A 23,334-nucleotide genomic window follows, 5' to 3' on the forward strand; every position below is an offset into this window, starting at 1 on the left:
TTAAATAGGAATTAATAAATTTGAGTATTTACCAAAATTCTGTGTGCCTTTGTTATCCCTTGCTTTTTCACAACAGTAGTGTATGTTGTGAATACATTCTCTCTGTTTGATCTTTGTAATAATTATTAGTTATATTGTAGCTATCTTAGGGTTTATTTTACAGGTAAGTATTTAGTTTTAAATAGGAATAATTTATTTAATAATAGGAAGTTTTATTTAGATTTATTAAAATAATATTTAAGTTAGGGGGGGTGTTAGTGTTAGACTTAGGTTTAGGGGTTAATACGTTTAATATAGGTGGCGGCCGGGTCCGGGAGCAGCGGTTTAGGGGTTAAACATTTAATTTAGTTTTGGCGGGGTCCGGGAGCGGCAGTTTAGAGGTTAATGAGTTTAATGTAGGTTGCGGTGGTGTAGTGGGGGCAGGAAAGGGGTTAATAACTTTAATATAGGTGGCGGTGGGCTCAGGGTGCGGCGGTTTAGGGGGTAAAACAGTGTAGTTTAGTGTGGGTGCTTAGTGACAGGCTATCAAAAAAGCTGCGAAGAAGCCAATGAGCAGCGAGATCGATGACTGTCAGTTAACAACAGTCCGCTGCTCATCGCTCCGTACTTGGTGCGCGGCTTCTTGACAGCTTTTTTGATAACTTTGGCGAACGTATTCAGGTCCGAGGCGGCAATGGTAGGCGAGCTTAGGCGAGCGTATTGGGCCGGCGAATGCAGGTAAGTAGATGGCTTCATAACTATAGGCCTTACTGTCTACATCTGCTTGCTCTCTGGCTTCACCTTCCTGCAAACTGTAGGTAGTTTACCAATCATCCCATACTATTTAATCCTGTTTGGACAGACCCACCCTGCCCTGACATTGAGCCCCTCATTGTTTGTGCCTTTGCCAGATTGTTCGGAAGCATTAGAACACCCTTTTGTTGTGTTGCCTGAAAGGAATGATTTTTGTTATCTGACCCCTTTTGCTTGGAAATAGTCTCTGATTGATGGATTTGTTTTGTTTCTGCTCACTTGGTTTTAACCCTGCTTTTTGACCATCCTTTGACTATTGTTTTGGCTTTGATTTTAGTTTCCTGTCCTGTGTTCTAGGGATGCCAGTAAGTGTCCAGCACTGTATTCGAGTGATGCCAGTATCCATTATTGTTTTCATATGATGCCAGTATCCAGCACCGTTTTCCTGTGATGCCAGTATCCAGCACTGTGTTCGAGTGATGCCAGTATCCATCACAGTTTTCATAAGATGCCAGTATTCTGCACTGTTTTCCTGTGATGCCAGTATCCAGCACTGTGTTCGAGTGATGCCAGTCTTCAGCACTGTTTTCATATTATGCCAGTATCCAGCACTGTGTTTCTGCGATGTAGGTATCCAGCACTGTTTCCATATGATGCCAGTATCCAGTACTGTGTTCCTGTGATGCCAGTATCCAGCACTGTTTTCATATTATGCCAGTATCAAGCACTGTATTTCTGTGATACCAGTATCCGTCACTGTTTTCATATGATGCAAGTATTCTGCACTGTTTTCCTGTGATGCCAGTATCCAGCACTGTTTTCATATGATGCTAGTACCCAGCACTGTGTTCCTGTGATGCCTGTTTCCAGCACTGTTTTCATATGATGCCAGTATCCAGTACTGTTTTCATATGATGTATCAGTATCCAGCTCTGTATTCCTGTGGTGCCAGTATCCAGTACTGTGTTCCTGTTATGCCAGTATCCAGCACTGTTTTCATATGATGCCAGTATTCTGCACTGTTTTCCTGTGATGCCAGTATCAAGCATTTTATTTGTGTGATGCCTGTATCCAGCACAGTTTTCATATGATACTAGTATTCTGCACTGTTTTCATATGATGCCAGTACCCAGTACCGTTTTCCTGTGATGCCAGTATCAAGCATTTTATTTGTGTGATGCCTATATCCAGCACAGTTTTCATATGATACCAGTATTCTGCACTGTTTTCATATGATGCCAGTATCCAGTACTGTTTTCCTGTGATGCCAGTATTCTGCACTGTTTTCATATGATGCCAGTATCCAGTACTGTTTTCCTGTGATGCCAGTATTCTGCACTGTTTTCATATGATGCCAGTATCCAGCACTGTTTTCCTAGGTGCCAGTATCCAGCACTGTTTTCCTATGATGCCAGTATCCATCACTGTTTTCATATGATGCCAGTATTCTTCACTGTTTTCCTGTGATGCCTGTATCCAGCAATGTGTTCCTATGATGCCAGTATCCAGCACTGTGTTCCTGTTATGCCAGTATCCAGCACGGTTTTCATGATGCCAGTATCCAGCGCTGTGTTCCTGTGATGCCAGTATCCAGCACTGTTTTCATATGATGCCAGTATCCAGTACTGTTTTCATATGATGCCAGTATCCAGCACTGTGTTCCTGTGATGCCAGTATCCTGCACTGTTTTCATATGATGCCAGTATCCAGCACTGTGTTCCTGTGATGCCAGTATCCAGTACTGTTTTCATATGATGCCAGTATCCAGCACTATGTTCCTGTGATGCCCGTATCCAGTACTGTTTTCATATGATGCTAGCATCCAGCACTGTGTTCCTGTGATACCAGTATCCAGCACTGTTTTCATATGATGCCAGTATCCAGCACTGTGTTCCTGTGATACCAATATCCAACACTGTTTTCATACTATGCCAGTATCCAGCACTGTGTTCCTGCGATGCCACTATCCAGCACTGTGTTCCTGTGATGCCAGTATCCATCACTATTTTCATATGATGCCAGTATCCAGCACTGTGTTCCGGTGATGCCAGTATCCATCACTATTTTCATATGATGCCAGTATCCAGTACTGTGTTCTTGTGATGCCAGTATCCAGTACTGTGTTCTTTGTGATGCCAGTATCCAGCACTGTTTTCATATTATGCCAGTATTCTTCACTGTTTTCCTGTGATGCCAGTATCCAGTACTGTTTTCATATGATGCCAGTATCCAGCACTGTGTTCATGTGATGCCAGTATCCATCACTGTTTTCATATTATACCAGTATCCAGCACTGTTTTCCTGTGATGCCAGTATCCAGTACTGTTTTCATATGATGCCAGTATCCAGCACTGTGTTCCTGTGATGCCAGTATCCATCACTGTTTTCATATTATACCAGTATCCAGCACTGTTTTCCTGTGATGCCAGTATCAGTACTGTTTTCATATGATGCCAGTATCCAGTACTGTTTTCATATGATGCCAGTATCCAGCACTGTGTTCCTGTGATGCCAGTATCCTGCACTGTTTTCATATGATGCCAGTATCCAGCACTGTGTTCCTGTGATGCCAGTATCCAGTACTGTTTTCATATGATGCCAGTATTCAGCACTGTGTTCCTGTGATGCCAGTATCCAGTACTGTTTTCATATGATGCCAGTATCCAGCACTGTGTTCCTGTGATATCAGTATCCAGCACTGTGTTCCGGTGATGCCAGTATCCAGCACTGTGTTCCGGTGATGCCAGTACCCATCACTGTTTTCATATGATGCCAGTATCCAGTACTGTGTTCCTGTGATGCCAGTATCCAGTACTGTGTTCCTGTGATGCCAGTATCCAGCACTGTTTTCATATTATGCCAGTATCCATCACTGTTTTCATATTATGCCAGTATTCTTCACTGTTTTCCTGAGATGCCTGTATCCAGCACTGTTTTCCTGAGATGCCAGTATCCAGCACTGTGTTCCTGTGATGCCAGTATCCAGCACTGTGTTCCGGTGATGCCAGTATCCATCACTGTTTTCATATGATGCCAGTATCCAGTACTGTGTTCCTGTGATGCCAGTATCCAGTACTGTGTTCCTGTGATGCCAGTATCCAGCACTGTTTTCATATTATGCCAGTATCCATCACTGTTTTCATATTATGCCAGTATTCTTCACTGTTTTCCTGAGATGCCTGTATCCAGCACTCTTTTCCTGAGATGCCAGTATCCAGCACTGTGTTCCTGTGATGCCAGTATCCATCACTGTTTTCATATGATGTCAGTATCTAGTACTGTGTTCCTGTGATGCCAGTATCCAGTACTGTGTTCCTGTGATGCCAGTATCCAGCACTGTTTTCATATTATGCCAGTATCCATCACTGTTTTCATATTATGCCAGTATTCTTAACTGTTTTCCTGAGATGCCAGTATCCAGCACTGTGTTCCTGTGATGCCAGTATCCAGCACTGTGTTCCTGTGATGCCAGTATCCAGCACTGTGTTCCTGTGATGCCAGTATCCAGTACTGTGTTCCTGTTTTTTTTTAAACTTTTATTTATATCCAACAATGCAGACATATATAAGACATGTTATCATACCACACAGGGTAGAAGAAAAAGAAAGACATTAATACATTTGTCATGATACAGATTAAGATATTTACGATTTCAATAACGCCATGCTCATATAATAGTCATATACGATATTCAGATCTTAATTATGTCCCACTGAGTATTTTAATTGTCTACACTGTTGGGGTTTTCTCTTTTTTTTTTAAATTATAAAACTTTTCAACTCAAATACACTAACTAAACATAAGTAATCGCTTACACTTGGGCATAGGCTGCTATTTATTATTCAAGAAAATAACCTTTGTAGAAATCTGCAGAGTCATAGTGAACCCATCCTTCCGGGCAATTTGATTATATAAAATTACATGAAATAGCTTAATATCGCTGAGATAGGGTAAAAGACCTTGGGTCTCATTAGAGATTCACTAGTTGTGTTGTGTTAGCCACATGTTACATAATAGTGAAAATACATACAGTAACATCTTATTGGACTCTTCATGTGTGATACCGACTAAATACCAATAGTAGAGAGATATGTGCCTACTTTTCCTGAATATGTATTAGAATTATATCCTCAGATATAAATAATCAACAACGTTTGTATGGGTATCTCATACCTGGCATCTATTAGGGGTTAAGTGAGAGTTATTTTGAATTCATTCGCTTAGACTTAAGGGTGAAGTATTTAATGGCTGAAGATGGTCTGTGCAAAGACAGAAAGGCAGAGAACCCAGTTTGCTTCTCGGCGGCCAAGGGGTGGTTTACCTTGATCCAGGGAAGTTCCCGGGCATCTATGTATGCCAATGCCAAGGGATATGCGGATGGCAAAAGATATAGCCACTCTACTCTTCAAGCTATACGGAGCTTCAAGGATCCCTGGCCATCTTGGATTGCAGCTCACCGGAAGTCCTTCGTACTGTGTTCCTGTTATGCCAGTATCCAGCACCGTTTTCATGATGCCAGTATCCAGCACTGTGTTCCGGTAATGTCAGTATCCAGCACTGTTTTTATATTATGCCAGTATCCAGCACTGTGTTTCTGTGATGCCAGTATCCAGTACTGTTTTCATATGATGTCAGTATCCAGCACTGTGTTCCTGTGATGCCAGTATTCTGCACTATTTTCATATGATGCCAGTATTCTGCACTGTTTTCCTGTGATGCCAGTATCCAGCATTGTGTTCCTGTGATGCCAGTATCCAGCACAGTGTTCCTGTGATGCCTGTATATAGTACTGTTTTCCTGAGATGCCAGTATCCAGCTCTGTGTTCCTGTTTTGCCAGTATCCAACACTGTTTTCATATGATGCCAGTATCCAGTACTGTGTTCCTGTTTTGCCAGTATCCAACACTGTTTTCATATGATGCCAGTATCCAGTACTGTTTTCATACGATGCCAGTATTCTGCACTGTTTTCCTGTGATGCCAGTATCCATCACTGTGTTCCTGTGATGCCAGAATCTTGCACTGTTTGCATATGATGCCAGTATACAGTAATGTTTTCATATGTTTTCATTTTCATGTAATGCCAGTATTGAACATTTTGTTCCTGTGATGCCTGTATCCAGTACTGTTTTCATATGCCAGTATCCAGCACTGTTTTCCTGTGATGCCTTTATCTAGCACTGTTTTCATATGATACAAGTATTCAGAACGGTTTTCATATGATGCCAGTATCCAGTACTGTTTTCCTGTGATGCCAGTATTCTGCACTGTTTTCCTGTGATGCCTGTATCCAGCACTGTTTTCCTGTAATGCCAGTATCCAGCACTGTTTTCCTATGATGCCAGTATCCGTCACTGTTTTCATATGATGCCAGTATTCTTCACTGTTTTTCTGTGATGCCTTTATCCAGCACTCTTTTCCTGAGATGCCAGTATCCAGCACTGTGTTCCTGTGATGCCAGTATCCAGCACCGTTTTCATGATGCCAGTATCCAGCATTGTGTTCTTGTAATGCCAGTATCCAGCACTGATTTTATATGATGCCAGTATCAAGTACTGTTTTCATATGATGCCAGTATCCAGTACTGCTTTCATATGATGCCAGTATTTTGCACTGTTTTCCTGTGATGCCAGTATCCATCACTGTGTTCCTGCGATGCCAGTATCCTGCACTGTTTGCATATGATGCCAGTATACAGCACTGTGTTCCTGTAATGCCAGATTCCAGTACTGTTTTTATATGATGCCAGTATTCTGCACTGTTTTCCTGTGATGCCAGTATCCAGTACTGTTTTCATATGATGCCAGTATCCATCACTGTGTTCCTGTGATGCCAGCATCCAGTACTGTTTTCATATGATGCCAGTATTCTGCACTGTTTTCCTGTGATGCCAGAATCCAGCACTGTTTTCATATGTTGCCAGTATCCAGCACTGTGTTCCTGTGATGCCAGTATCCAGTATTGTTTTCATATGATGCCAGTATTCTGCACTGTTTTCCTGTAACACCTGTATCCAACACTGTGTTCTTGTGATGCCAGTATCCAACCCAACACTGTGTTCCTGTGATATCAGTATCCAGCCTTGTCCTCCAGTGTTGCCAGCATCAAATCCAGTTTTCCTTTAACACCAGTATCCAGAACTGTGTTTCTGTGATGCCAGTATCTGATTCAGTGTTCCAGTGGCACCTGTATCCAGCAATGTTTTTCAGTGACACCTGTATCCTGCTCCTATGGTGCCAGTATACTACATTGTGCTCCTTTGGTGCATGCATCTAGTCCTGTGTTCCAGTGACACCTATAGCCATCTCTGTGCTCTCCTGTGGTGCCAGTATGTAGTGTTGGGTCCCTGTTGCATCAATATGCAGTCTTGGGTTCCAGTGGCAGCTGTATTCATCCCTTTGCTCCTGCAGTGTCTGTATCCAGCCCTGTGTTTCAGTTATACCTGTATCCAGCCTTTGGTTACTGTGGTGTCAGAATCCAGTTATGTGTTTCATAATACCTGTATCTAGCCTTGGACTTCTGTGGTGCCAGTTTCCAGTCTTATATTCCTGTGACACCTGTAGCTAGCCTTGGGCTCCTGCAGTGCAAAGCATCCAGTCCTATTGTGACAGACCCCTCTGTCAACCTCCCTACGGATTATGGATTCGGGCATTATGTTAAGTCACCCTGTTCCCATTATAGGTACAGGGTGCAAATCCAACAGTACTGGAGGGGTTAACTTTAGTTTTGAGTAACTGTTAGTTTTGAGTAACTGTATTGTCTAAGATAGTTGTTGTTAGCAGTTGTAGCTGTTGCACCAGTTTTAAGCAGTGGCTAGAAGCAAAATGAATAGTTGATTTAGACTTAAACTTGGACTGAATTAGTTAGACGACATTTTTAAGATGAGGATGTCTCTGCCTAACTAAAAGATATTGCGGATCCTACTGCCTCTCCGCTACAATTGGTGGCAAGCGACGGAATAGTCCTCATAGCCAAGAAGAGCAACTACACATCCGGACCTAATGGGAATACAGTATGAAAGCCTGAAAAGAGCCACCCTTAAAGACCTGCTAGAACAACGGGGCAGACAAGCCAGTAACCTCAGGAAGAGGGAGATTATTACAATACTGACCGAGATGGACGTAATACCAGGGCCCGAAGGAACCAATGAGCCCAGCATATCAGACAGAACTCCCGAAGAAGCAAGCTTTGACCGGGCGGTTAAAATAAGACTGGCACATTATGGCCCCAACCCGACTGCCGAAATTATCGACCGGGTCATAGCAGCTGTGGATGCCAACCTACTTCGCCAAAGCAGCGCTGCAGCAGCCCAAGGCACAGCAACCCCAGTGGAAAAGAGAAAGGTACATTTTGCAGCTTTTAAAAAATTCATGGCAACAGAAGGAGAGATTGATGGGTACCTTGCAGATTTTGAGAGGCAATGTGCACTACAGAAGGTACCTGCAGAGGACTGGGTCACGATATTATCCGGAAAATTATCCGGCCGGGCCAGAGAGGCTTTTCGGGCCATTCCAGATGAGAAATTCGGGGATTATAATGCTGTAAAAGAGGCTCTGCTCTCCAGGTATGTGATTAAACCGGAGGCATACAGGAGGTGGTTCAGAGACACTGTTAAATTAGCTGGAGATTCCTACGTTGAGTGGGCATGTAAGGTGCACTGCACAGCAGCTCACTGGATGGCGGGGTGCCAAGCCGTATCCGGGGAAGAGGTGGTGCAGCTATTCCTGTTGGAAAATTGCTTCGACAAGTTATCCGCAGGAGTTAGAGAGTGGGTTCAGGACCGTAAACCCTTCACACTGCATGAAGCTGCTCACCTGGCAGATGAGTATACGGATGCCCGCAAACTGGACACTGCTACCACTAAGCCCCCTGCCAGAGTGGAGTACCGACCCACAGTCACCCCAGCAGCTACCAGTTACCAATTCCCGGCACACCGCTCTACCACACCGCCTTCAGCCACAAACTATCCTCAGTTGGTTGTAATCAAAAGACCAGAATGTCCCCTAAACACAGCGAACCAAGCACAATCCTGGAGGAAACCCGCCGGAGGAAACCCACGTAACCCTCAGCCTGCTGCCCACTGCATAGAGGAGGAAGAATGCTGGGGCATCCTACATGAAGCAGACTCCGTGCAAGCTGCCCATCGGGATAACTGACAACAGCACCGGCAACTCCTTAAAGTGAATGGGAAGGAGGTCAGTGGTCTACGAGATACTGGTGCTACCATGACCTTGCTCCAAAAGAACTTGGTGTCCAAGAACCAGCACACCAGAGACACTGTGGCTATGAGGGTAGCAGGGGGCGCTGTGTTCCACCTACCTGTTGCCCGGGTACATTTGGATTGGGGAGTGGGTGCTAGACATTTGAATGTGGGGTCATGAAGGGTTTACCAGCTGATGTTGTCCTTGGAAATGACTTTGCCCCCCTTGTTTCTGAGTAGAGAGATATGTGCCTACTTTTCCTGAATATGTATTAGAATTATATCCTCAGATATAAATAATCAACAACGTTTGTATGGGTATCTCATACCTGGCATCTATTAGGGGTTAAGTGAGAGTTATTTTGAATTCATTCGCTCAGACTTAAGGGTGAAGTATTTAATGGCTGAAGATGGTCTGTGCAAAGACAGAAAGGCAGAGAACCCAGTTTGCTTCTCGGCGGCCAAGGGGTGGTTTACCTTGATCCAGGGAAGTTCCCGGGCATCTATGTATGCCAATGCCAAGGGATATGCGGATGGCAAAAGATATAGCCACTCTACTCTTCAAGCTATACGGAGCTTCAAGGATCCGTGGCCATCTTGGATTGCAGCTCACCGGAAGTCCTTCGTACTGTGTTCCTGTTATGCCAGTATCCAGCACCGTTTTCATGATGCCAGTATCCAGCACTGTGTTCCTGTAATGTCAGTATCCAGCACTGTTTTCATATGCCAGTATCCAGCACTGTTTTCCTGTGGTGCCAGTATCAAGCACTGTGTTTATGTGATGCCTTTATCTAGCACTGTTTTCATATGATACAAGTATTCAGCACTGTTTTCATATGATGCCAGTATCCAGTACTGTTTTCCTGTGATGCCAGTATTCTGCACTGTTTTCCTGTGATGCCTGTATCCAGCACTGTTTTCCTGTGATGCCTATATCCAGCACTGTTTTCCTGTGATGCCAGTATCCAGCACTGTTTTCCTATGATGCCAGTATCCGTCATTGTTTTCATATGATGCCAGTATTCTTCACTGTTTTTCTGTGATGCCTGTATCCAGCACTGTTTTCCTGAGATGCCAGTATCCAGCACTGTGTTCCTGTGATGCCAGTATCCAGCACTGTGTTCCTGTGATGCCAGTATCCAGCACCGTTTTCATGATGCCAGTATCCAGCATTGTGTTCTTGTAATGCCAGTATCCAGCACTGATTTTATATGATGCCAGTATCCAGTACTGTTTTCATATGATGCCAGTATCCAGTACTGTTTTCATATGATGCCAGTATTTTGCACTGTTTTCCTGTGATGCCAGTATCCATCACTGTGTTCCTGCGATGCCAGTATCCTGCACTGTTTGCATATGATGCCAGTATACAGCACTGTGTTCCTGTAATGCCAGAATCCAGTACTGTTTTTATATGATGCCAGTATTCTGCACTGTTTTCCTGTGATGCCAGTATCCAGTACTGTTTTCATATGATGCCAGTATTCTGCACTGTTTTCCTGTAATGCCAGTATCCAGTACTGTTTTCATATGATGCCAGTATCCATCACTGTGTTCCTGTGATGCCAGTATCCAGTACTGTTTTCATATGATGCCAGTATTCTGCACTGTTTTCCTGTGATGCCAGAATCCAGCACTGTTTTCATATGTTGCCAGTATCCAGCACTGTGTTCCTGTGATGCCAGTATCCAGTATTGTTTTCATATGATACCAGTATTCTGCACTGTTTTCCTGTAACACCTGTATCCAACACTGTGTTCTTGTGATGCCAGTATCCAACCCAACACTGTGTTCCTGTGATATCAGTATCCAGCCTTGTCCTCCAGTGGTGCCAGCATCAAATCCAGTTTTCCTTTAACACCAGTATCCAGAACTGTGTTCCTGTGATGCCAGTATCTGATTCAGTGTTCCAGTGGCACCTGTATCCAGCAATGTTTTTCAGTGACACCTGTATCCTGCTCCTATGGTGCCATTATACTACATTGTGCTCCTTTGGTGCATGCATCTAGTCCTGTGTTCCAGTGACACCTATAGCCATCTCTGTGCTCTCCTGTGGTGCCAGTATGTAGTGTTGGGTCCCTGTTGCATCAATATGCAGTCTTGGGTTCCAGTGGCAGCTGTATTCATCCCTTTGCTCCTGCAGTGTCTGTATCCAGCCCTGTGTTTCATTTATACCTGTATCCAGCCTTTGGTTACTGTGGTGTCAGAATCCAGTTATGTGTTTCATAATACCTGTATCTAGCCTTGGACTTCTGTGGTGCCAGTTTCCAGTCTTATATTCCTGTGACACCTGTAGCTAGCCTTGGGCTCCTGCAGTGCAAAGCATCCAGTCCTATTGTGACAGACCCCTCTGTCAACCTCCCTACGGATTATGGATTCGGCCATTATGTTAAGTCACCCTGTTCCCATTATAGGTACAGGGTGCAAATCCAATAGTACTGGAGGGGTTAACTTCAGTTTTGAGTAACTGTTAGTTTTGAGTAACTGTATTGTCTAAGATAGTTGTTGTTAGCAGTTGTAGTTGTTGCACCAGTTTTAAGCAGTGGCTAGAAGCAAAATAAATAGCTGATTTAGACTTAAACTTGGACTGAATTATTTAGACGACATTTTTAAGATGAGGATGTCTCTGCCTAACTAAAAGATATTGCGGATCCTACTGCCTCTCCGCTACAATTGGTGGCAAACGACGGAATAGTCCTCATAGCCCAGAAGAGCAACTACACATCCGGACCTAATGGGAATACAGTATGAAAGCCTGAAAAGAGCCACCCTTAAAGACCTGCTAGAACAACGGGGCAGACAAGCCAGTAACCTCAGGAAGAGGGAGATTATTACAATACTGACCGAGATGGACGTAATACCAGGGCCCGAAGGAACCAATGAGCCCAGCATATCAGACAGAACTCCCGAAGAAGCAAGCTTTGACCGGGCGGTTAAAATAAGACTGGCACATTATGGCCCCAACCCGACTGCCGAAATTATCGACCGGGTCATAGCAGCTGTGGATGCCAACCTACTTCGCCAAAGCAGCGCTGCAGCAGCCTAAGGCACAGCAACCCCAGTGGAAAAGAGAAAGGTACATTTTGCAGCTTTTAAAAAATTCATGGAAACAGAAGGAGAGATTGATGGGTACCTTGCGGATTTTGAGAGGCAATGTGCACTACACAAGGTACCTGCAGAGGACTGGGTCACGATATTATCCGGAAAATTATCCGGCCGGGCCAGCAAGGCTTTTCGGGCCATTCCAGATGAGAAATTCGGGATTATAATGCTGTAAAAGAGGCTCTGCTCTCCAGGTATGTGATTAAACCGGAGGCATACAGGAGGTGGTTCAGAGACACTGTTAAATTAGCTGGAGATTCCTACATTGAGTGGGCATGTAAGGTGCACCGCACAGCAGCTCACTGGATGGCAGGGTGCCAAGCCGTATCCGGGGAAGAGGTGCTGCAGCTATTCCTGTTGGAAAATTTCTTCGACAAGTTATCCACAGGAGTTAGAGAGTGGGTTCAGGACCGTAAACCCTTCACACTGCATGAAGCTGCTCACCTGGCAGATGAGTATACGGATGCCCGCAAACTGGACACTGCTACCACTAAGCCCCCTGCCAGAGTGGAGTACCGACCCACAGTCACCCCAGCAGCTAACAGTTACCAATCCCCGGCACACCGCTCTACCACACCGCCTTCAGCCACAAACTATCCTCAGTTGGTTGTAAGCAAAAGACCAGAGTGTCCCCTAAACACAGCGAACCAAGCACAGTCCTGGAGGAAACCCGCTGGAGGAAACCCACGTAACCCTCAGCCTGCTGCCCACTGCATAGAGGAGGAAGAATGCTGGGGCATCCTACATGAAGCAGACCCCGTGCAAGCTGCCCATCGGGATAACTGACAACAGCACCGGCAACTGGTTAAAGTGAATGGGAAGGAGGTCAGTGGTCTACGAGATACTGGTGCTACCATGACCTTGCTCCAAAAGAACTTGGTGTCCAAGAACCAGCACACCAGAGACACTGTGGCTATGAGGGTAGCAGGGGGCGCTGTGTTCCACCTACCTGTTGCCCGGGTACATTTGGATTGGGGAGTGGGTGCTAGACATGTGAATGTGGGGTCATGAAGGGTTTACCAGCTGATGTTGTCCTTGGAAATGACTTGGCCCCTCTTGTTTCTGAGTAGAGAGATATGTGCCTACTTTTCCTGAATATGTATTAGAATTATATCCTCAGATATAAATAATCAACAACGTTTGTATGGGTATCTCATACCTGGCGTCTATTAGGGGTTAAGTGAGAGTTATTTTGAATTCATTCGCTCAGACTTAAGGGTGAAGTATTTAATGGCTGAAGATGGTCTGTGCAAAGACAGAAAGGCAGAGAACCCAGTTTGCTTCTCGGCGGCCAAGGGGTGGTTTACCTTGATCCAGGGAAGTTCCCGGGCATCTATGTATGCCAATGCCAAGGGATATGCGGATTGCAAAAGATATAGCCACTCTACTCTTCAAGCTATACGGAGCTTCAAGGATCCGTGGTCATCTTGGATTGCAGCTCACCGGAAGTCCTTCGTACTGTGTTCCTGTTATGCCAGTATCCAGCACCGTTTTCATGATGCCAGTATCCAGCACTGTGTTCCTGTAATGTCAGTATCCAGCACTGTTTTTATATTATGCCAGTATCCAGCACTGTGTTTCTGTGATGCCAGTATCCAGTACTGTTTTCATATGATGTCAGTATCCAGTACTGTGTTCCTGTGATGCCAGTATTCTGCACTGTTTTCCTGTGATGCCAGTATCCAGCATTGTGTTCCTGTGATGCCAGTATCCAGCACAGTGTTCCTGAGATGCCTGTATATAGTACTGTTTTCCTGAGATGCCAGTATCCAGCTCTGTGTTCCTGTTTTGCCAGTATCCAACACTGTTTTCATATGATGCCAGTATCCAGTACTGTGTTCCTGTTTTGCCAGTATCCAACACTGTTTTCATATGATGCCAGTATCCAGTACTGTTTTCATATGATGCCAGTATTCTGCACTGTTTTCCTGTGATGCCAGTATCCATCACTGTGTTCCTGTGATGCCAGTATCTTGCACTGTTTGCATATGATGCCAGTATACAGTAATGTTTTCATATGTTTTCATTTTCCTGTAATTCCAGTATTGAACATTTTGTTCCTGTGATGCCTGTATCCAGTACTGTTTTCATATGCCAGTATCCAGCACTGTTTTCCTGTGGTGCCAGTATCCAGCACTGTGTTTATGTGATGCCTTTATCTAGCACTGTTTTCATATGATACAAGTATTCAGCACTGTTTTCATATGATGCCAGTATCCAGTACTGTTTTCCTGTGATGCCAGTATCCAGCACTGTTTTCCTGTGATGCCAGTATCCAGCACTGTTTTCCTATGATGCCAGTATCCGTCACTGTTTTCATATGATGCCAGTATTCTTCACTGTTTTTCTGTGATGCCTGTATCCAGCACTGTGTTCCTGTGATGCCAGTATCCAGCACTGTGTTCCTGTGATGCCAGTATTCAGCACCATTTTCATGATGCCAGTATCCAGCATTGTGTTCTTGTAATGCCAGTATCCAGCACTGATTTTATATGATGCCAGTATCCAGTACTGTTTTCATATGATGCCAGTATCCAGTACTGTTTTCATATGATGCCAGTATTATGCACTGTTTTCCTGTGATGCCAGTATCCATCACTGTGTTCCTGCGATGCCAGTATCCTGCACTGTTTGCATATGATGCCAGTATACAGCACTGTGTTCCTGTAATGCCAGAATCCAGTACTGTTTTCATATGATGCCAGTATCCATCACTGTGTTCCTGTAATGCCAGTATTCAGCACTGATTTTATATGATGCCAGTATCCAGTACTGTTTTCATATGATGCCAGTATCCAGTACTGTTTTCATATGATGCCAGTATTATGCACTGTTTTCCTGTGATGCCAGTATCCATCACTGTGTTCCTGCGATGCCAGTATCCTGCACTGTTTGCATATGATGCCAGTATACAGCACTGTGTTCCTGTAATGCCAGATTCCAGTACTGTTTTTATATGATGCCAGTATTCTGCACTGTTTTCCTGTGATGCCAGTATCCAGTACTGTTTTCATATGATGCCAGTATCCATCACTGTGTTCCTGTGATGCCAGCATCCAGTACTGTTTTCATATGATGCCAGTATTCTGCACTGTTTTCCTGTGATGCCAGAATCCAGCACTGTTTTCATATGTTGCCAGTATCCAGCACTGTGTTCCTGTGATGCCAGCATCCAGTATTGTTTTCATATGATACCAGTATTCTGCACTGTTTTCCTGTAACACCTGTATCCAACACTGTGTTCTTGTGATGCCAGTATCCAACCCAACACTGTGTTCTTGTGATGCCAGTATCCAACCCAACACTGTGTTCCTGTGATATCAGTATCCAGCCTTGTGCTCCAGTGGTGCCAGCATCAAATCCAGTTTTCCTTTAACACCAGTATCCAGAATTGTGTTCCTGTGATGCCAGTATCTGATTCAGTGTTCCAGTGGCACCTGTATCCAGCAATGTTTTTCAGTGACACCTGTATCCTGCTCCTATGGTGCCAGTATACTACATTGTGCTCCTTTGGTGCATGCATCTAGTCCTGTGTTCCAGTGACACCTATAGCCATCTCTGTGCTCTCCTTTGGTGCCAGTATGTAGTATTGGGTCCCTGTTGCATCAATATGCAGTCTTGGGTTCCAGTGGCAGCTGTATTCATCCCTTTTCTCCTGCAGTGTCTGTATCCAGCCCTGTGTTTCAGTTATACCTGTATCCAGCCTTTGGTTACTGTGGTGTCAGAATCCAGTTATGTGTTTCATAATACCTGTATCTAGCCTTGGACTTCTGTGGTGCCAGTTTCCAGTCTTATATTCCTGTGACACCTGTAGCTAGCCTTGGGCTCCTGCAGTGCAAAGCATCCAGTCCTATTGTGACAGACCCCTCTGTCAACCTCCCTACGGATTATGGATTCGGGCATTATGTTAAGTCACCCTGTTCCCATTAAAGGTACAGGGTGCAAATCCAACAGTACTGGAGGGGTTAACTTCAGTTTTGAGTAACTGTATTGTCTAAGATAGTTGTTGTTAGTAGTTGTAGTTGTTGCACCAATTTTAAGCAGTGGCTAGAAGCAAAATAAATAGCAGATGTGAATGTGGGGTCATGAAGGGTTTACTAGCTGATGTTGTCCTTGGAAATGACTTGGCCCCCCTTGTTTCTGCCTATGCTCCGATGGGTCCCGCTGATGTTAACCCTGTGACTACCCGTGCCCTGACCCGTGCCGCCGAGACCGACCCACCTGCTGTTGAGACCCAGGTAAGACTCTCTTCCCCAACTTGTACCCTAGATCAGGCCCCCTTAGGCTGGGATACCCCACAGACGTACGGGAGGGAAACCCGGGAGGATCCGACCCTTCAGAAGTATAGGGCTAGGGCATATGCTGGAGGGGGTAGATGGGGAACGTTATGAGTGGGTGGGGGATAGGCTATATAGAATCCCTAAACCTTCACAGAAAAGTACTGCCCCTCTGCGGAATCGGCAGCTGGTGGTGCCTGTGAAATACCGGCAAGAGATTCTGCGGATTGGGCATGAAGTACCATTAGTTGGACATCTAGGGTCCCGCCGCACAACTCATAGGATCACCCAAAATTTCTTCTGGCCCAATTTTAACCAAGATGTGCGGGTATATTGTAGTACTTTTGACACCTGTCAATGGGTGGGTAAGCGGGGGGATCACCCAAAAGCTAGGCTTATGTCTATGCCTATCATTGGGGAACCCTTTTCCCGCATAGCCATTGACATTGTGGGTCCACTGGCCAGAGCTAGTCCATCAGGTAAGAAGTATATTCTCACCATGGTGGACTATGCCACTCGTTACCCAGAGGCAGTAGCACTGTCTAATATAGAGGCAGAGACAGTAGCTGATGCTCTGGTTAAGGTTTTTACTAGGGTCGGGTTCCCTAAGGAGATTCTCTCCAATCAGGGGACCCAGTTTACCGCTGTGCTCACCCAGCAGCTGTGCTAGGGGACGCTATCTGACCACCATAGACCTGTGTAAGGGCTATTGGCAGATTCCCCTGGCCGAGGATGCTATCCCCAAGTCGGTAGTCACCCCATTTGGCCTGTACCAGTTTAAGGTCATGCCCTTTGGGATGAAGAATGCTCCGGCTACCTTCCAGCGTATGGTGGATATACTCCTCGATGGCTTCCAGGAATTTGCTTGTGCATACCTGGACGACATTGCGGTCTACAGTGAGTCCTGGGAGGAACACCTAATCCATGTAGGTTCTGGACAAGATTCGGGCCGCTAGCCTGACCTTGAAACCAGACAAGTGCCATCTAGGTATGGCTGAAGTACAGTACTTGGGTCACCAAGTGGGGTGTGGGAGCCAGAGACCGGAGCCAGCCAAGGTAAAGGCTGTGGCTAACTGGCCCACACCTATCACTAAGACCCAAGTGCTAGCCTTACTGGGGATGGCGGGTTATTACCAACGTTTTGTCCCGGACTACAGTACTATCGCCAAGCCCCTGACTGACCTGACTAAAAGGAACCTTCCTAAACAGGTCCTGTGGTCTCCAGCTTGTGAAGCCACATTTCAGGCACTGAAGCAGGCTCTTGTGAATGCTGTCTTGGCTGCCCCAGTCCCTAACAAACATTTTCTCATTCATACAGATGCTTCCATGTATGGGCTGGGGGCTGTGCTGAGCCAAGTCGGGGAGGATGGAGGAGAGCACCCTGTTGCATACCTAAGCAGAAAGTTATTACCTCGAGAAGTAAGTTATGCGGCAGTAGAGAAGGAATGTTTAGCCCTGGTCTGGGCACTGAAGAATTTGAACCCTTATTTATACGGACAGGAATTCTCTCTCATAACGGACCACAATCCCTTAGTCTGGCTTAATCGGGTCTCAGGAGACAATGGTAGATTGCTGCGATGGAGTTTAGCCCTCCAACCCTATAACTTCACCATCAGCTACCGGCCTGGTAAGCAGAACGGGAATGCAGATGGATTGTCCTGGCAAACTGACATTCCTACCACCTCCTAGTCCGGTCATCCCCAAGTTGACCCGCCAAAGGGTCAAGCCGGGTCTGCCGGAGTGTCCCACCAGGAGGGGGCTATGTGACAGACCCATCTGTCAACCTCCTTACGGATTATGGATTTGGGCATTATGTTAAGTCACCCTGTGCCCATTATAGGTACAGGGTGCAAATCCTACAGTACCGGAGGGGTTAACTTCAGTTTTGAGTAACTGTTAGTTTTGAGTAACTGTATTGTCTAAGACAGTTGTTGTTAGCAGTTGTAGTTGTTGCACCAGTTTTAAGCAGTGGCTAGAAGCAAAATAAATAGCTGATTTAGACTTAAACTTGGACTGAATTATTTAGACGACATTTTTAAGATGAGGATGTCTCTGCCTAACTAAAAGATATTGCGGATCCTACTGCCTCTCCGCTACACCTATATTTGTGTGACACATATCCAGCATTGGGTTCCTGTGGTACCGGTATCCTGCCCTGCCAAGTATACCAAGCCTGCATTGGGTTGGGTTCTAGAATCCTACATAGTGCTCCAATTCCATAGAACCCATTTAATAAACTTTGCCTTTTCTGAATACTGTTAACATGCCCCAAAGCAAAGCAGAATCTTTAGCTCTATTTAATAAACAGAACTCTTAGGCCCCGATGATCGAAAGGGCTGTGAGGTGTTGATATACTCAAAAGGGATCCGACAAAATGTCTAGAATGCCGGTGAAATATTCAAAAGTGCTGACATTACTGTTTAAAGGCATCATCATTGAGAGGCATTTTACTATGCATCATAATGGGTGTCGATGCTGGCAAAATATTCCAAGCAGCATCGACACTGATATTGGCAATGTAAAGTAAAGTATTCCTGTTAAATATATTGCACAAAGCCATATTAAATATACCTATGTACCCCGAAACCGACATATCCAAACTAACTAATTAACCCTTAAACCGCCAATAGTCCACCACAATAAACTTCCTAATCTATTAACCCCTAAACCGCCACAACCCCGAACACAAACTAGCCCTAAACTACTTAACTACCTAACAGCCAACCACCCCAAGACCCCTAACCTAACACCCTCTAAGCTACACAAAATAACCAGCACTAAAATTACACAAAATAAAAATACACATTACCAAAAAAAAAAACACTAACAAAAATACCCCCCCCCCGTTATGCCTATCCAAAAATGAAAGTCCCCTTAAATAAAACCTATACTACCACTAAAAGTTATTATAGTAATAGCCCTTAGAAGGGCTTTTTGTAGGACATTAAACTAAAATGACTTACGACCGCTGCTTCTTAACTTCCGTTTCTGGCGGACCATAAATGATGGGGTGTCGATGCAGAAAAAAAAAATACAACTCCATTCTGTAATAAAAGTAACCCACCCCCCCAAAAAAAGCCTATCTGAAAAAACCTACTCTAAAAATTGCCCTTTTCATTTGGTAGGGCATTGCCCCAAAGTTATTTCAGTTCTTTTGCCAATAAAAAAAATAATCTTAAAAAAAAACTGTACTAAAAAAAGATTGCCCTGAAAACGGCATTTGGTAGGGCAGTGCCCTAAAGATAACATAGCTATTTCTTCCAATAAAAAGCCCAAACACTAAAAATAAAAAATACTAAGTTTATAAAAACCCTTTCCTACAAAAGATGCCCTGAGAAGGGTATTTTGTTGGACATCGCCCTGATAAGTGCATTTGGTAGGTCCTTGCTTTAAAGTCTAACAGTTCTTTTGCTCAATAAAAAAACAAAACAAAAAAAAACCCTATTCTAAAAAAATCCTAATCTAAAAAAAAACCTAACCTTAAAAAAATCTCTATTTTAAAAAAAAAAAAGTTATTTTAGCTCTTTTGGATTAAAAAAACACAAAACCCTATTCTAAAAAAAGCAACAAACCCACCCCAAAAAATCCTAACTCTAAACCCCAAAGTTTCTACTAACAAAACTTGACTCCGACGGTGCTCTCCTTTCTTCATGGTAGAGGTCCTACGGGGCGGTCCTCTTTATTTGCATGCCCGTGGACCTCTTCCATCTTCCATCCAATTGCTTTTATTCTCATCTTCTTATCTTCATGTAGACATCTACTTCATGCGTTCACCGCCGCGCAGAAAGATCAGATGGAAGAAGATGGAAGAAGAGGACCACCGGCATGAAGATGAAGAGGACCCCCCTGGAGGACCGTCGCCTTGAAGAAAGAAAAGGAGCACCTTTAGAGTTAGACTTTTTTGGGGGGTTTTATTTTTTAGAATAGGGTTTTGTTTTTTTTTCAATGCCCTACTTAACACTTACTTAATATATTTTTTAGGATAGGGATTTTTTTTAGGTTAGGGTTTTTTTAGATCAGGATTTTTTTTTAGAATAGGGTTTTTTTTATTTTTATATTGGGCAAAATAGCTGTTAGACTTTAGGGCAAGGCCCCACCAAATGCCCTTATCAGGGCAATGCCCCACCAAATGCCCTTCTCAGGGCATCTTTTGAAAGACAGTTGTTTTAGTATAGAGTATTTAAATTGGGCAAAAGAGCTATGTTGACATTATGTAAATGTGATGACTACATGATATCATGTACAGCTATGGGCATCTGCAGGAAAACTCACTTCAGGATACCAACATCTACAAATGGCGTAATTTAATATTTCTTATTTGATTGTATTTCTCACTAGCGTAATTGTCACAAACAGTACAGGAGTTATTAAAATCATGATTTTACAGGAGATTGCGGCTCTCAGAATTTACTTTTGCAACCCCATCTAAATGTATCTATGATTTTATCTGGATAGGTAGACTGTGCACTGTTCTTTATCGCTTTTTAGGAGTTTGGCAACTTTCACAAAGATTTTTTTAAACTATATTTATGTATCTTGTTTGCTAAAGGCCAGGTTCCAATTAGTTGAGTTTACGGCCAAACTCATGAATATATTGCTTACCTTGCCCCTTTATTTTTTTCAATAAAGAAAGTGAAGAGATTTGTTGTAAGAAAAAAAACAAAACAAAACACCAGGCACGATGGTGCATGCATTGAAAATCTACAGGACATGGGGTCTATCTCTCCTCCTAAAGGGGATATGTACACTGACAGGGAACTAGGTGACACAAAGCCACCTTTAGGTAGCACAGGTAAGTGCTCTAAATACTACAGCTCATTTTCTCAGACTCACACCAGCCAATACAGATGAACATCCACTTGCGTAGCTTGTCTGTGGAGTAGGTCAGCACGATGGCAGTGTGCAAATAACAGCCCTCACCAAACATCCAGAAGAAATTGGTGACATAAAAATAGTTGTGAGCAATGATGACCAAACGACACCAAACCTAAAAATAGAATAAGAAAAGAAAGTAAATACATATACACTGCTTGGGTTACAGTACAGTGTATGAAGGTCCCTTCTGTGTCCATATTAATCCTGTGACAGGACCCTCTGTTGTGCCCTTATGATACCATGCAAGTCCTGTACATATATGTTACCATGCAGTATGCGATGAGCCCCACTGTCTGTATCTCTATACAGAGGCTGGGCTATCATTTATTCTGTGCCACCATCCAGTGTAAGTCTTTATATTATTTGTGGAATTTCCCATATATTTAAGTCATTATGTAGTATGTCCCATGATACATCTCTCTCTGGCCCTGATATTCAAAACCTCTCTGCTCAAGTGGGATATTCTAAAATTATCCTCCAGCACTACGAGATCACTAGTGAAATTTTCAAAAGGCAGATTTTGTTTTACTTCTCCTAGGGTTGTTCCCTGCATTTCTGTCTGTGAAGGACAATATAGCACACAATTCAGCTGCTTTTACACATTGTGCTTTCTATTATATATCAAATACATTTTTTTACATTTAAACTTTACACTTTCTATTTTGTATTTTATTATGTGTACAGCAGTGTATTTAGTGATTTTACAAATTCCGATTATAGAGCAGACTTCACAGAGGCAAAACTTACTGAATGTTTTAAGAAAGGGGGATGAACCTGGAAATCCCAGACAAATGGGACATGCATTTTACAGAAAGTAATAAAGCTCTATGGGATGCACAATTTCACTTGGGAGAGAGAAGGTAACTATAGAACACCTGGGGCTGATTTAAAGGGGCGAATTTAATAAGCAGCGAATGCTGCTTAATCCGCTTAAATTTTCTGGTGATCCAGAAACTGAAGTGAAGAAGCAACGGTCGTAAGAACGCTGCTCCTTAACTTGTCCGCCACCTTTTAGGTGGCGGACTGCAATCATCCCGATCAGATACGATTGGGATGATTGACACTCCCTGCTAGTGGCCGATTGGCTGTGAATGTGCAGGGGACAGCATTGCACAAGCATTTCTTGTGAAATGCTTGTGCAATGTTAAATGCCGACAGCATGCAGGGCTGACATGATTCGCTATATTTAATAAATTGACATCCATAGCTCATTGTGCATGAATTACAAATTAAACTGAGTTGTTTTCACTACAATATAACATGCTTTTGTCTATATTTTAGTATATATTACTTTGCTGTTAGTTAAAATAATTGTATTGTGAATTTTGAGCAAGCTTCACCGCCATAGAGCTGGCGATCAGAGAGAGAACAGAGATAGGAGAATACCAGATCAATCGAGTGTCCATCACGGTGGGTAGGGAATAGGGTGGATTGTGAGAGGCTGAAGGAGTTAGTGAGAGAAGTTTAGAGGCAGCAGGGGCAGATGGGTTGTCAATGGGGATGTTGAAGTCACCCAGAATTAGAGAAGGTGTATTCGTAGCGAGAAAGTAAGGAAGCCAGACAGAAAAGTTGTCAAGGAAATAGGAGGTTGGTACTGGGGGCGATAGATAACTGCCACTTTGAGAGAGAGGGTATAGAACAGGCGAATGCAGTGGACTTTAAAGGAAGAAAAGGAGAGAGATGGAAATGGAGATAGGTACTGATAGGAGCAGGATGGGGGGAATAAGATTCCAACACTGCCACCATGTCTCTCACCTGCCTAGGTGTGTGGCTAAAGTGAAGACCACCATGTGTGAGAGCAGCAATGGAAGCAGTGCCAGAGGAAGTTAGTCAGGTTTCAGTAATTGCTAAAAGGTTTAAAGCATTGAAAACAAACAGGTCGATCACAAGAAAAGAGAGGGGATAAGCGCTATGTGTTAATGGAGATGAGATTGCTAGTATTGGTATTGTTAGTATTGGTTGAAGCCTTGTCTGAATAAGAGAGCATCATGAATAGATATTGAAGAGTGCAAGGGAAGGGGGTTGGGTGCAAGATATGACTGGTGATCAGAGCAAAAGAAGAGAAAGTAACTAGTTTCCCTTCCCCAGAGTTGATCTGAAACAAGGATAATATCACATTGCTGACTGGTGAGGCTGGTACTGTGTTGTG

The 23,334-nt window shown here is 43.9% G+C and overlaps 1 protein-coding gene across 1 annotated transcript in view; it reads right to left on the bottom strand.

The window, feature by feature from the left end:
• Positions 1 to 23,334, bottom strand: part of CRHR1 (corticotropin releasing hormone receptor 1) — a 220,501-nt gene that overhangs the window by 14,191 nt on the left and 182,976 nt on the right. Inside the window, exon 7 of the mRNA XM_053718246.1 lies at positions 21,144 to 21,297. Within this exon, the coding sequence (XP_053574221.1) occupies positions 21,144 to 21,297 (154 nt within the window). The remainder of the gene's footprint in view (positions 1 to 21,143; positions 21,298 to 23,334) is intronic.

Source organism: Bombina bombina, chromosome 1 (genome assembly GCF_027579735.1).
Source record: "Bombina bombina isolate aBomBom1 chromosome 1, aBomBom1.pri, whole genome shotgun sequence".
NCBI classification, from domain to species: domain Eukaryota; kingdom Metazoa; phylum Chordata; class Amphibia; order Anura; family Bombinatoridae; genus Bombina; species Bombina bombina.